General features: G+C 42.1%; 1 protein-coding gene across 1 annotated transcript in view; it reads right to left on the bottom strand.

Moving 5' to 3' along the window:
• Positions 1 to 14,269, bottom strand: part of ARHGAP20 (Rho GTPase activating protein 20) — a 230,983-nt gene that overhangs the window by 81,943 nt on the left and 134,771 nt on the right. The window contains exon 7 of the mRNA XM_069759069.1: positions 1,313 to 1,390. Within this exon, the coding sequence (XP_069615170.1) occupies positions 1,313 to 1,390 (78 nt within the window). The remainder of the gene's footprint in view (positions 1 to 1,312; positions 1,391 to 14,269) is intronic.

Below are 14,269 nucleotides of genomic sequence, written 5' to 3'. Positions count from 1 at the left end.
CGATCCAATGTTTCGTTGAATCCCACTCGGATTGAAAATAAACTCGTCCGCACCTGCACTAACTCTGGCGATGAGCTGTTGCAGGAGATTATTCTGATAAGGGCGCAGTCAGACGGCCACATTAATCGTGCGAGGATCGCATTGCAATTCTCGGACTGGCTATCGGCTCTCCTGACCTGAGTATGACAGCTGCATAGAAATACAACCTACATAGAAATACTAGGTCAGGACTCAGTGCTGACAGACAGTCCGAGGATTCCAATGAGATCCTCGCGTGAGTGACTGCGCACTAAGCAGAACACTCAGAACAAACTCTGATATCAGTGCAGATATAGGAAGGTAAATAGACTGGACAAAAGCCAGGGTTTGCAAGCCACTTTCACGCAATTTTTTTTTAACAACAACGAAGAGAAATCCCCTAATATAGTGAGTTGCAAAGTTTCATACCTTTTTATGCTGGACGAAATAATAAAAAAAAACAAAAGAAAGTTTAGCAACTCTTAAACTTTTTTCTATTTAATTATCCTCCAGACATTGAAAAGTACTTACATTTTGCATTATATTTCCATACAGGATTTTGCTAAATTCTCTTCTGAATAGCATGCCTCAGGGCTGTTTCAATATCCAGCTCATGCACCTTTAGAAGCTGCTTTCACTTGCTGCCCATAAAAGATCGCTACACTATAATCAATCAGTTTGTGTAAGTGAATTCTATTGTGTCATTACCATGGTGGAGAGCAGAGAGGCTCAGACAGGAAAAGTTCTAAACACTATCTGTTTGAATACAGTGAACAGATTCTTGCTGAGCAGCAGTTGAAAGAAACTCCTAAAGGAGCAGCAACTGTTCCAATGCAGCGAATAGATTATTGGTGAGCAGCAACTGAAAGAAACTTCTAAAGGAGTAGCAACTGTTCCAATGCTGTGAACAGATTTTTACTGAGCAGCAGTTGAAAGAAACTTCTAAAGGAGTAGCATGACCTTGACATTGAAACAGTTTTGCAGCATAGAATTTTTGGTGAGAAGGAAGCAAAATAAGGTCATGAAGTATAAGACAAAAATTCAGAACTTTGCAATACCTAAAAGATTATAAAAAAAAAAAGTTTAGTTACTTTACAACAATTGAAATGTGGTAGAGATCAGGATGGGAAATGTTATAGTTAGACTTGGGGTTTAGATCTATTACTAAACTCAGTGACATAGATGTGATGAATGTACACTAACAGGTGGCCTGCGGTGGTTCTAATAACATAATCAGTTTCTCCCACATGTATAACTATAAATATACATTGGTAGACATTAGTTGGACGCTTACCTCCACATTGAATTGCTGCAAAGCCATTTTAATGACATCGGTCACGGTATCTTCATTGGTCACAGTAAGAGTTTTCGACTGTAAAAAAAAAAAAGAGTAATTAATGAGATCTGATAGGATCCATTACAATGTCATATGGATCTGTTAAGAGCGTATCCATCATGGATCTGTCAGAAATGGGAATCTTAAAGCAGATCAGAGCATAGCAGAAAATAACTGACCCCTAGGAAGGAGTCAAAGGGGTGTAGAGGAAACGAAGCCCCTCTATCACATCAGAAGACACCAGTATCATAAACCACACATGAAAGGTAAGTAACTTAGGACTGCCAATGGGGCCAATGAGATGAAGCAATAGTAACAATAGTAATTTCTGTTTTTGTATCTCTGAAATCTTTGGTGTCAATCCAAATAGTGCAACATGATGAATCGTCTCAGACTGAAAGGGCCCTTGAGGAGTAAATTTCCTTGCCACTTGTTCTCCACTTTTTGAGCACCTATTAATACTAACATTTGGGGATGAGTGGACGCATGGAAGTTTGGATTCGCGGGTTCGACCGAACTTTAATCCACAGTTTGGTTCGGGTACCAGAACTATACCCAAACCTGAACCTGAACCAAACCCCATAGAAATCAATTGGGACCCGAACTTTGGAGCTGGAAAATCTCTCTCTCAAATGGACTTCCAGGAGAATTCTGTGTTCAGAGTTCAACACTAGACATTAGGTGTCCGGTACGAACCCTGAACTTTACAGTTTCATTTTTACTAACGTTTTCTCTTTTTCTGGGTCTACACCAGATTATGATAGATATAGTATCAATACCAGAGTAATAGAGTCTGATTCCTAGCAGTAAGGTCAATCAGTTGATTGAAGTGGCAGTGGCGGTGGCACTCAGTATTTACCAAGCACCGCACTTTTGATAGTGGCTGTTCCTGGTGTGGCAGAGCAGTCTCATACACGTAAATTGTACTTGGCAGCATTATCAGACATAGTCACAACATAGTCACAACAAAAAACAATGGTGCTGTACCTGAAAAACATTGCGCGCTGCTGCAGTGCTGCCCCTTCAGTGTGCCGATAGGTAAAGGTGCCAGAAATAGGAACCAAACTGTAGGGGTGCCAGAAAGTGGAACCCGACTGTGAAAGTGCCAGAAATAGGAACCAAACTGTAGGGGTGCCAGAAAGTGGAACCCGACTGTGAAAGTGCCAGAAATAGGAACCAAACTGTAAGGGTGCCAGAAAGTGGAACCCGACTGTGAAAGTGCCAGAAATAGGAACCCGACTGTGAGGGTGCCAGAAATAGGAACCCTACTGTGAGGGTGCCAGAAATAGGAACCTGACTGTGAGGGTGCCAGAAATAGGAACCGGGCTGTAAGGGTGCCAGAAATAGGAATACAACTGTGAGAGTGCCAGAAATAGGAATACAATTGTGAGAGTGCCAGAAATAGGAACCCGACTGTGAGGGTGCCAGAAATAGGAATACAACTGTGAGAGTGCCAGAAATAGGAACCGGGCTGTAAGGGTGCCAGAAATAGGAATCCAACTGTGAGAGTGCCAGAAATAGGAATACAATTGTGAGAGTGCCAGAAATAGGAACCCGACTGTGTGAGTGCCAGAAATAGGGATGCAACTGAGAAGGGGCCAGAAATAGGATCCCGACTGTGAGGGGGCCAGAAATAGGAACCCGACTGTGAAAGTGTCAGAAATAGGAATCCAACTGTGAGGGGGCCAGAAATAGGAACCCGACTGTGAGGGTGCCAGACATAGGAACCTGACTGTGAGGGTGCCAGAAATAGGAACCCGACTGTGAGAGTGCCAGAAATAGGAACTTGATAGTGAGGGTGCCAGAAATAGTAATCTGACTGTGAGAGTGCCAGAAATAGATACCCGACTGTGAGGGTGCCAGAAATAGTTACTTGATAGTGAGGGTGCCAGAAACAGGAACAGGGTCTGTTCCGCAGGACTGGCGCATAGCAAATGTGGTGCCAATATTCAAAAAGGGCTCTAAAAGTGAACCTGGAAATTATAGGCCAGTAAGTCTAACCTCTATTGTTGGTAAAATATTTGAAGGGTTTCTGAGGGATGTTATTCTGGATTATCTCAATGAGAATAACTGTTTAACTCCATATCAGCATGGGTTTATGAGAAATCGCTCCTGTCAAACCAATCTAATCAGTTTTTATGAAGAGGTAAGCTATAGGCTGGACCACGGTGAGTCATTGGACGTGGTATATCTCGATTTTTCCAAAGCGTTTGATACCGTGCCGCACAAGAGGTTGGTACACAAAATGAGAATGCTTGGTCTGGGGGAAATTGTGTGTAAATGGGTTAGTAACTGGCTTAGGGATAGAAAGCAGAGGGTGGTTATAAATGGTATAGTCTCTAACTGGGTCGCTGTGACCAGTGGGGTACCGCAGGGGTCAGTATTGGGACCTGTTCTCTTCAACATATTCATTAATGATCTGGTAGAAGGTTTACACAGTAAAATATCGATATTTGCAGATGATACAAAACTATGTAAAGCAGTTAATACAAGAGAAGATAGTATTCTGCTACAGATGGATCTGGATAAGTTGGAAACTTGGGCTGAAAGGTGGCAGATGAGGTTTAACAATGATAAATGTAAGGTTATACACATGGGAAGAGGGAATCAATATCACCATTACACACTGAATGGGAAACCACTGGGTAAATCTGACAGGGAGAAGGACTTGGGGATCCTAGTTAATGATAAACTTACCTGGAGCAGCCAGTGCCAGGCAGCAGCTGCCAAGGCAAACAGGATCATGGGGTGCATTAAAAGAGGTCTGGATACACATGATGAGAGCATTATACTGCCTCTGTACAAATCCCTAGTTAGACCGCACATGGAGTACTGTGTCCAGTTTTGGGCACCGGTGCTCAGGAAGGATATAATGGAACTAGAGAGAGTACAAAGGAGGGCAACAAAATTAATAAAGGGGATGGGAGAACTACAATACCCAGATAGATTAGCGAAATTAGGATTATTTAGTCTAGAAAAAAGACGACTGAGGGGCGATCTAATAACCATGTATAAGTATATGAGGGGACAATACAAATATCTCGCTGAGGATCTGTTTATACCAAGGAAGGTGACGGGCACAAGGGGGCATTCTTTGCGTCTGGAGGAGAGAAGGTTTTTCCACCAACATAGAAGAGGATTCTTTACTGTTAGGGCAGTGAGAATCTGGAATTGCTTGCCTGAGGAGGTGGTGATGGCGAACTCAGTCGAGGGGTTCAAGAGAGGCCTGGATGTCTTCCTGGAGCAGAACAATATTGTATCATACAATTATTAGGTTCTGTAGAAGGACGTAGATCTGGGGATTTATTATGATGGAATATAGGCTGAACTGGATGGACAAATGTCTTTTTTCGGCCTTACTAACTATGTTACTATGTTACTATGTTACTGTGAGAGTGTCAAAAATAGGAACCCAACTGTGATGGTGCCAGAAATAGGAACCCAAAAATGAGTGTGCCAGAAACAAGAACATGACAATGAGGGTGCCTGAAATAGGAACCCTACTGTGAGGGTGCCAGAAATAGAAACCCTACTGTGAGGGTGCCAGAAATAGGAACCCCCACTGGGAGGGTGACTGAAATAGGAACCCTACTGCGAGGGTGCCAGAAATAGAAACCCTAGTGTGAGGGTGCCAGAAATAGGAACCCCCACTGGGAGGGTGCCAGATGTAGGAACCCTACTGTGAGGGTGCCAGAAGTAGCAACCCCTCACTGGGAGGGTGCCAGAAATATGAACCCTTCTGTGAGGGTGCCAGAAATACAGCGCCTTGCTAAAGTATTCAGTTCCCTGGAACTTTTCAACCTTTTCCCACATATCATTCTTCAAACATAAAGATACCAAATGTAAATTTTTGGTGAAGATTCAACAAGTGGAACAGAATTGTGAAGTTGAACGAAATTTATTGGTTACTTTAAATCTTTAAAAACTGAAAAGTGGGGCGATCAATATTATTCGGCCCGTTTAACTTAATACTTTGTTGCACCACCTTTTGCTGCGATTACAGCTGCAAGTCGCTTGAGGTATGTCTCTATTAGTTTTGTACATCGAAAGACTAAAATTCTTGCCCATTCTTCCTTGGCAAACAGCTCGAGCTCACTGAGGTTTGATAGAGATCGTTTGTGAACAGCAGTTTTCAGCTCTTTCCACAGATTCTCGATTGGATTGAGGTCTGGACTTTGACTTGGCCATTCTAACACCTGGATATGTTTATTTGTGAACAATTCAATTGTAGATTTTGTTTTAGGTTTGGGATCATTGTCTTGTTGGAAGACAAATTTCCATCCCAGTCTCAGGTCTTTTGCAGACTCAAACAGGTTTTCTTCAAGAATGGTCCTGTATTTGGTTCCATCCATCTTCCCATCAATTTTAACCATCTTACCTGTTCCTTCTGAAGAAAAGCAGGCCCAAACCATGCTGCTGCCACCACCATGTTTGACAGTGGGGATGGTGTGTTCAGGGTGATGAGCTGTGTTGCCTTTACGCCAAACATATTGTTTGGCATTGTTGCCAAAAAGTTCGATTTTGGTTTCATCTGACCAGAGCACCTTCTTCCACATGTTTAGTGTGTCTCCCAGGTGGCTTGTTGCAAACTTTAAACAACACTTTTTATGAATGTTTTTGAGAAATGGCTTTCTTCTTGCCACTCTTCCATGAAGGCCAGTTTTGTGCAGTGTACGACTGATTGTTGTCCTATGGATAGACTGTCCCACCTCAGCTGTAGATCTCTGCAGTTCCTCCAGAGTGATCATAGACCTCTTGGCTCCATCTCTGATCAGTCTTCTCCTTGTTTGAGATGAAAGTTTAGAGGGACGGCCGGGTCTTGGTAGATTTGCAGTGGTATGATACTCCTTCCATTTCAATATGATTGCTTGCACAGTGCTCCTTGGGATGTTTAAAGTTTTGGAAATCATTTTGTATCCAAATCCGGCTTTAAACTTCTCCACAACAGTATCACGGACTTGCCTCTTGTGTTCCTTGGTCTTCATGATGCTCTCTGTACTTCAAACAGAACCCTGGGACTATCACAGAGCAGGTGCTTTTAAATGGAGACTTGATTACATACAGGTGGACTATATTTATCAATCATCATTAGGCATTTAGGACAACATTGGATCATTCAGAGATCCAAAATGAACTTCTGGAGTGAGTTTGCTGTACTGAAAGTAAAGGGGACGAATAATATTGCACGCCCCACTTTTCCGTTTTTGAATTTCCAAAAAAATGTAAAATAACTAATAAATTTCGTTCACAATTGTGTTCCACTTATTGTTGATTCTTCACCAAAAATTTACATTTGGTATCTTTATGTTTGAAGCATGATATGTGGGAAAAGGTTGAAAAGTTCCAGGGTGCCGAATACTTTCGCAAGGCACTGTAGGAACCCTACTGATCTGACGTTGATGACTTATTACCAAACAATATAGCCAACTAGCATGGTAACGAAAATAGAAATCAGAAATCTGTACCACTAGTAGCACCAAGACCTAAACGGCCTATCACCAAACGCATACCAACTACGCAAAGGAAAAAGATGATTCACGGCCAAAGTATTAGCAAAAAATGTATAAACTTTATTAATATAAAAAATACACAAGTGTATGGGAAGTGATATGAAAACATGGCGCCACAAAGCTGGACGCTGCAGAAAAAACAACTGGAGGCACGTACACAGAGAAGACAGTCCACATAAAAAATTGGCCCCCTGACGAAGGTGTGAGCACCGAAACGCGCGTTGGGGCGGAGGCACGTCCCCAGGAACCTCAGTCCACATTGCGGTGGGTACTATTCGGTGATATTTGCTATTGGTCGTATCATTGATTTAACTATTATTGTATTGATAGGCAGTGCTAGGTCCCATTACACTTATACTTCTACTCTGCACTATTTATTAGTATCCCTGGGACTGTAGCCTGTAGGTATCACCGCTGATAATCTGATTTCCCACTCCAATGGGTTTCTGCCACATATAGCCGTATTTATTATTGTTATGTTTTAGGTTTTTTCCTGGTTTAGTGTAATTTGGCTTTTATCACGATAGGCAGTATGTGACTAGTATTTTATGTGGACTGTCTTCTCTGTGTACGTGCCTCCGGTTGTTTTTTCTGCAGCGTCCAGCTTTGTGGCGCCATGTTTTCATATCACTTCCCATACACTTGTGTATTTTTTATATTAATAAAGTTTATACATTTTTTGCTAATACTTTGGCCGTGAATCATCTTTTTCCTTTGCGTAGTTGATGACTTATTGTAAATACAGGCAATCAATATAGTAGTACTGAAAAAGGAGTTTTGTAACTGAGCGGTCAAGGCACCCTTCGGGCCATATCTGTTTGGGCATTGCCTTAATGCCTTAATGGTTAGTCCACCAATTTGTGTATTCTTCCAAAAGATAAATAGGTTGTCCTCTACTTTAACATTGATGGCCTGTCCTTAGGATAGGTCATCAATGTCTGATCGGTGGGAGTCCGACACTCAGCAACCCTGCCAATCAGCTGTTTTTCGTGTCAGTTGGGACTGGAACTGCTCAGTTATGGAGCTGCACAGCACCATCTAATGTATAGTGGTCACAACGGGGTACTGTACATCCATCCCCTATTGATTTGAATAGGTGGTGGAGGTGTAGTACCCGGCCATAGCCACTATAGAATTGACAGAGTCATGCTGTGCAACTGGGCCTCCGCCAACATTGAGACCAGCTGATTGGTTCGATCCACATCCCCACTGATCAGACATTAGTAACACCCCAGGTTCCTGGTTGTTACCGTGACATTGCTTTCCTCACGTGGAGAGTTATGTCATGCTTGGAAGCGAGGAAGGATCCCTTTTAGCAGGTAATCACAAACCTGCAACATGTTCTTACTTCAGGCCAGAAGGGGGAGCTCTGATCCAGTATGTGGGTGGATCCCTATATATATTCTGGATGGAGGGGAATTAGTCAGTCTGTCAGAGGGACAGAGGAGAGAAGAAGAGAGGGGCAGTGCTGCCGCGTGAGGTGCTGCAGCTTCTGGAAAGAAAGAAAGGAAAGCAGAATAAGTTGTAGAGAGCGTGAAGGAGGAAAAGAAGCAAAGGAGAGTGAGGAGCTGGAGGAGAGCTGCGATTGGGCTCCCTCCAAGCTGAAGCGCAGATACCCGTAGCCGGAAGACCGAGGTTGTGCAGTACTTTATATCTCACAGCAGAAACCGGCGGACAGCTGGATTTCAAGTCACCTGTCCACGATTAATACCTGAAGACACAATAGCACATAGAGCCCGGGTCATGATAGAGATCCTGTAAAAAGGCTAGAGCTACCTGTTATGTGGGTTAGTGTCCTACCTAAAGGGGGACAGAGAGGGAACATGAGGACCTTGTGAGAGGCCTAAGGCAGCAAGGGACTACAACACCGCACTAGAAGGAAGGATTCCAACCCCACCTGGTAAGTGGGATTCCAAACTCGCTTCCAAGCCAGCCGGACCACACCTGCACCCGTGATCTGGTACCCTGGACTTTGGTTGCCTGAATTCTATAGTAAAAAGGTAAAGAGACTGCAACCCTGTGTCCTTTGTTTCTTGCTACACCATCTACCATCTTTATCTAAACACCGGAAGCCCTGGGGACCAAGCTTCACCTGTGGGAAGCCATACCATCCTTGCTGCAGTATCATCACTACCCAGAGGATCCCTTTAAGCAGCATTGGTCATCCCTGACCGAATACCTCCGGTGGTGTCACGAACATTTACTATTTTACAAACTTTATTCAAACCCCTTTAAAGACATTACCTTTAACATGGGCGCCCAGGGCCATGGACTGGGTCGCCGCCATGACACATCCCTTTAAGTACCGGACCCGGTACCGAGTACCCACGGCCCTGGCGGGCATACCACATTGATGACCCTTCCTAAGGACAGGCCATGAATGCTGAAGTAGCGGACAACTTCTGTTAATGTGATGTTCTCCCACTAGGAACAAAGTAGGTGACGTAATTGATTAGGTTGGCACTAAATAATCACAAGATAATATTTCACCATCATATTCTCTCATCAGGAATTTCTACTGTTCGCACACCCCACAGTCGAGAATGCTGTTTAGTGCCGACATTGGCTGCTCCAGGGCTACAGCTTTAATAACTGCAAAGTGAAACATTGCAAAAGTTCTCCCCATTGGCAGAGCATTCATCTTGAGGAGAACTGCGCAGGAGATAAATGACCATGTCCGACTAGAGTAAATCTCTAGTGGAGATTATAGAGCATGACGTGTGCCATAGAAATGCATTCCCCCCTACCGCATCCCCTGAGGACCTACGTGTGACTGAGTCAGGACCAGGTCACTGCTTATAAACTTGGCACCAAGAAGAAAACAAGTTTCATACCATTATTTTTTTTCTTTTTTGCTGATCTAGAATGAGCTTCTGGTCAGAAAATCCAGGCTGATATATCGACGATTAGCCGTCATTAATAGGAGTCAGTGGGCGCTCACCACTCACCTCCGACAGCGCAACACAAATGCAGCTGTCACTTTGTAGAAATTTCATGATTTTCTGTTTGCCATTTAAAGAGAAATGTCTGCCTGTTTTCTAAGCCTGCTATTTTACTGAAGGTTGGGGACAAGGACCTTTTACAGAAATACATGGGCTTATTTTTATTTATTAATTGTAACCTTCTAATAATTGATTTTACCATTTTAGCATCCATAGTAACATTTCATGATGCATATTGCAAATTTTTAGCAATTTTGAGCACGCTCACTACCTATAAGCATTTGCTATGCTCAGCTTCTTTTCTAAGGCATTTGCTGGCAGTACAGACAAGATAATAATGCTAAATTCTTTCTCTCAGCTCCATTTCTAGGGCACAAGTTGGCAGTATGGACAAGTAAATAGTGCAAAATTGTTTCGCTTGGCTTCATCTTTAGGACACAGTAAATAATTCAAAAATGTTTCGCTCGGCTTCATCTCTAGGCCACAACCTGGCAGTACATACAAGAAGATAATGAAAAATAGTTTTGCTCAGTTTCGGGGCACATTAATTAAATAATGCTTCATCACTAGGACACAGTAAATAATGCAAAATAATTTTGCTCATCTTCATCTCTAGGTCACATGCAAGAAAATAAAGCTAAATTGTTTTTCTTAGCTTCATTTCTAGGGCACACGTATGAACGAATAAATAATACAAAATTGTTTCGCTCGTCTTTATCTCTAGGCCACAACCTCACAATATAGACAAGAAGATAATGAAAAATTGTTTCACTTAACTTCCTCTCTATGGCACTACCTAGAAGTACAGACAAGAAAATAATGCAGAATTGTTTCGCTCGGCTTCATCTCTAGGCCACAACCTTGCAGCGCATGCAAGAAAATAATGCTAAATTGTTTCCGCTTCATTTCTAGGGCACAATTTGGCAACAGGAACAAGTAAAAATTGCAAAATTGTTTTGCTTGGCTTCATCTCTAGGCCACAACCTGGTAGTACATACAAGAAGATAATGAAAAATAGTTTCGCTCGGTTTCATCTCTGGGGCACAACTTGGCAGTACAGACAAGAAAATAATGCAAGATTGTGTTGCTCGGCTTCCTCTCTAGGGCACAAACCTGGCAGTACAGACAAGAAAATAATGCAAGATTGTGTTGCTCGGCTTCCTCTCTAGGGCAGTCCCTGTCAGAACCAGACAAGGAATCATGCAAGATACCTGTTATTTTACAAGACATCATTTCATGGCTCAAGGACAAGCAACAATATAAAACAAACTAAAGATATATATATTTAGAGTTCTATATGCTGTAATTATATAAAGTTTGTCAGAATCAATTAAGAATTACCTTTTGTAGTGTAATATAGCCGTGGATAAAATCAATGGGTTGCTAAAATGGTTTGCTGGGCACTCTTACGTAAGAGTCACCGCTGAGCCGAGATCAACTAATTTTATAAGGCTTTTAAAGAGACAGACTGCGGGTGAAGTAATGAAGATTAACTGTAACATAAACTGTCTGTGAACTATCATGTAATGTGGGATAATTATCACCGAAGGTCCTCACCCAACTGCTAAATATAGATAAGTATCTGTGAAGACGACAGAAAACGCTAATTCCGTAAGGGAAAAGTAAATGTCACGCATGTCTTCCGGAGCCTCCACACCAAGAGAGAACATATGGTTGCACATCTGTGGATTCAGCCAGACGTGAGAGGTCCGCACGACATAGGCCTCAGTATCTACCGGCTGCATGGAATAATAAGTGGTGATGTTTAGGGAAGAGAGAAGCCAAATAACAAAATAAGAAAAAAGGCTTTGCCTTGGGACAGAAGGAACTTGTGTTTCTTCATCCAAGCTCTTTCCTCAACCCTTGGGTTTGATATCTACCTTCTTACTTGCTGAGAATGCGTTTTTTGGAGCGGGTCCTAGGTATATTCCTAGCACCCATCAGTTAAGGGGGCACGACGAGCTGGGCCTGGGTCCCTTCTCTGTAGGGACCCATTAGCAGTCACGTAAAGGAACCTGTATGGTTTGATAGCAATTCTGTCCAAGTTGGAAGATCAAGTGATATCTAGGGATGAGGCCAATGACTTGACCACCATCACATCATCACTGTAGGTCCAACTAGGTCCATCAATTCATGGCTTCACATGATAAAAAAAGGGTTTCAAGGCACTTTCTGAAATTACAGGCGCAGAATGTGAAGTAAACCACCTTAGCAATATTACATGGTGCTCAGGAAAATGAATGTAATGCATCTAAGAAAATTAGCTGTTTTTACAAATTGGGCCTTCAATTTGGCCAATGGCAGCAGGCAAACAGGAGGAACCCATCTATGATATTGCATTCATGAGAGCTGTAATAGTGACGGACTCTTTCTTAGAACATTCGATATTTGGAAATCATTGAGTTGGCCAAAGCCAATTACAGCATCCAAGGCACAAAATATGAAAGGTGGTGTCTATATGGCCTCGTGATTCCTCATCAGATCAGGAATATGTGTGCGATCTGGACTGTGTACAGCAAATGTGTGGTGCGTAATAATTTTCATAGACTATTGAAGACGGACTGTACATGACCCTCTGCTATAAATCACTAGTAACTCCGGGATCACCGTAATCCGTATAGATGTGGTTACTTATAATTTTAGGAATTCAGTACAAGTCAACCATATAATGTACAATGAATAATGCAAAGAAAATTCCAGCTTCGGACATCAATTAGGAGACGTGGATTATTATATGCTACCGAAACACGGAATTCAAGAAATGCAAGAAAACAACAAACTGGATGAAATTGTATTGTGTCAAGAGCCGATAGAAGGAGACATCATAATGGGCCCTAATAACCTGTTATCAAGGAAATATTCAGCCCAAAACACGGGGAGATGAGGGCAAAGGAGGTAAAGTCACAGCAAAAAATTACCGTATTTTCCGGACTATAAGACGCATTTTTTTCCCAGAAAATTTTTTGGGGAAAATGGGGGAGCATCTTATAGTCAGAATATACAGTACTTAGAAGTAGTGTGGCGGCAGCAGGAGTCGCGAGTTTCTGTGGCGGTCCGATGCTGCGGGGCGATGATCGCATCCCCTTCCCAGGCTAGTGCGGCAGGTTCGGCACTGCTCTGTGGTGCTGGGGCTGCGCTGGCATTTTGTGAAAAGCCCGGAGGACCGCACACAACCATTGATGCGATGTGGTGGCCTCCGGGAAAATGGCCGCTGGGGACGGCGCATGCTCAGTTTGAGATCTCGGCAACGAGATCTCGTCACGAGATCTCAGGTGCCAAGATCTCGTCTCCCGAGAACTCAGGACGGGATTTCCCGGAGGCCACCGCATCACAGCAATGGATGTGCGGGCCTACGGGCTTTCACAAAATGCCAGTGCAGCCCCTGCACCACTCCCGAAGGCCAATGCAGTACCGCCGAACCTGCCGCACCAGTCTGGGATGGGAGTCATATCGCCAGACCACCAAACACCGCCTGTGACCACACTCCACCAGCGCTGCCGATCCCCCCGATAAGCTGAATTCGGATTGTAAGACAGACCCCCATTTGACATATGAATTTTTTCCCCTATTTTCCTTCTGAAAATTTGGGGTGCATCTTATAGTCTGAAAAATACGGAAAAAAATACACCTCAACCACAATCCTATCCCATATCTGTCTATTATCTATCTATATCATATCTATCTATCTATTTATTATTTATCTATATCATATCTATCTCATATCTATCTCATATATATCTATCTCATATCTATCTATTATCTATCTATCTATCCCATATCTATCTATCTGTCTATCTATCTATCTATCTATCTATCTATCTATCTATCTATCTATCTATCTATCTATCTATCCCATATCTATCTATCTATCTATCTATCTATCTATCTATCCCATATCTATCTATCTATCTATCTATCCCATATCTATCTATCTATCTATCTATCTATCTATCTATCTATCTCATATCTATCTATTATCTATCTATCTATCCCATATCTATCTATCTATCTATGTATCTATCTATCTATCTATCCCATATCTATCTATCTATCTATCTATCTATCTATCTATCTATCTATCTATCTATCTATCTATCTATCCCATATCTATCTATCTATCCCATATCTATCTATCTATCTATCTATCTATCTATCTATCTATCTATCTATCTATCTATCTATCTATCTATCTATCCCATATCTATCTATCTATCCCATATCTATCTATCTATCTATCTATCCCATATCTATCTATCTATCTATCCCATATCTATCTATCTATCTATCTATCTATCTATCTATCTATCCCATATCTATCTATCTATCTATCTATCTATCTATCTATCTATCTATCTATCTATCTATCTATCCCATATCTATCTATTATCTATCTATCTATCTATTATCTATCTATCATCTACTGTATCTATCCCATATCTATCTATCTATCTATTATCTATCTA

This window comes from Ranitomeya imitator, chromosome 3 (assembly GCF_032444005.1).
Source record: "Ranitomeya imitator isolate aRanImi1 chromosome 3, aRanImi1.pri, whole genome shotgun sequence".
Lineage (NCBI taxonomy): Eukaryota > Metazoa > Chordata > Amphibia > Anura > Dendrobatidae > Ranitomeya > Ranitomeya imitator.
This window is presented reverse-complemented; position numbering and strand designations above follow the sequence as displayed.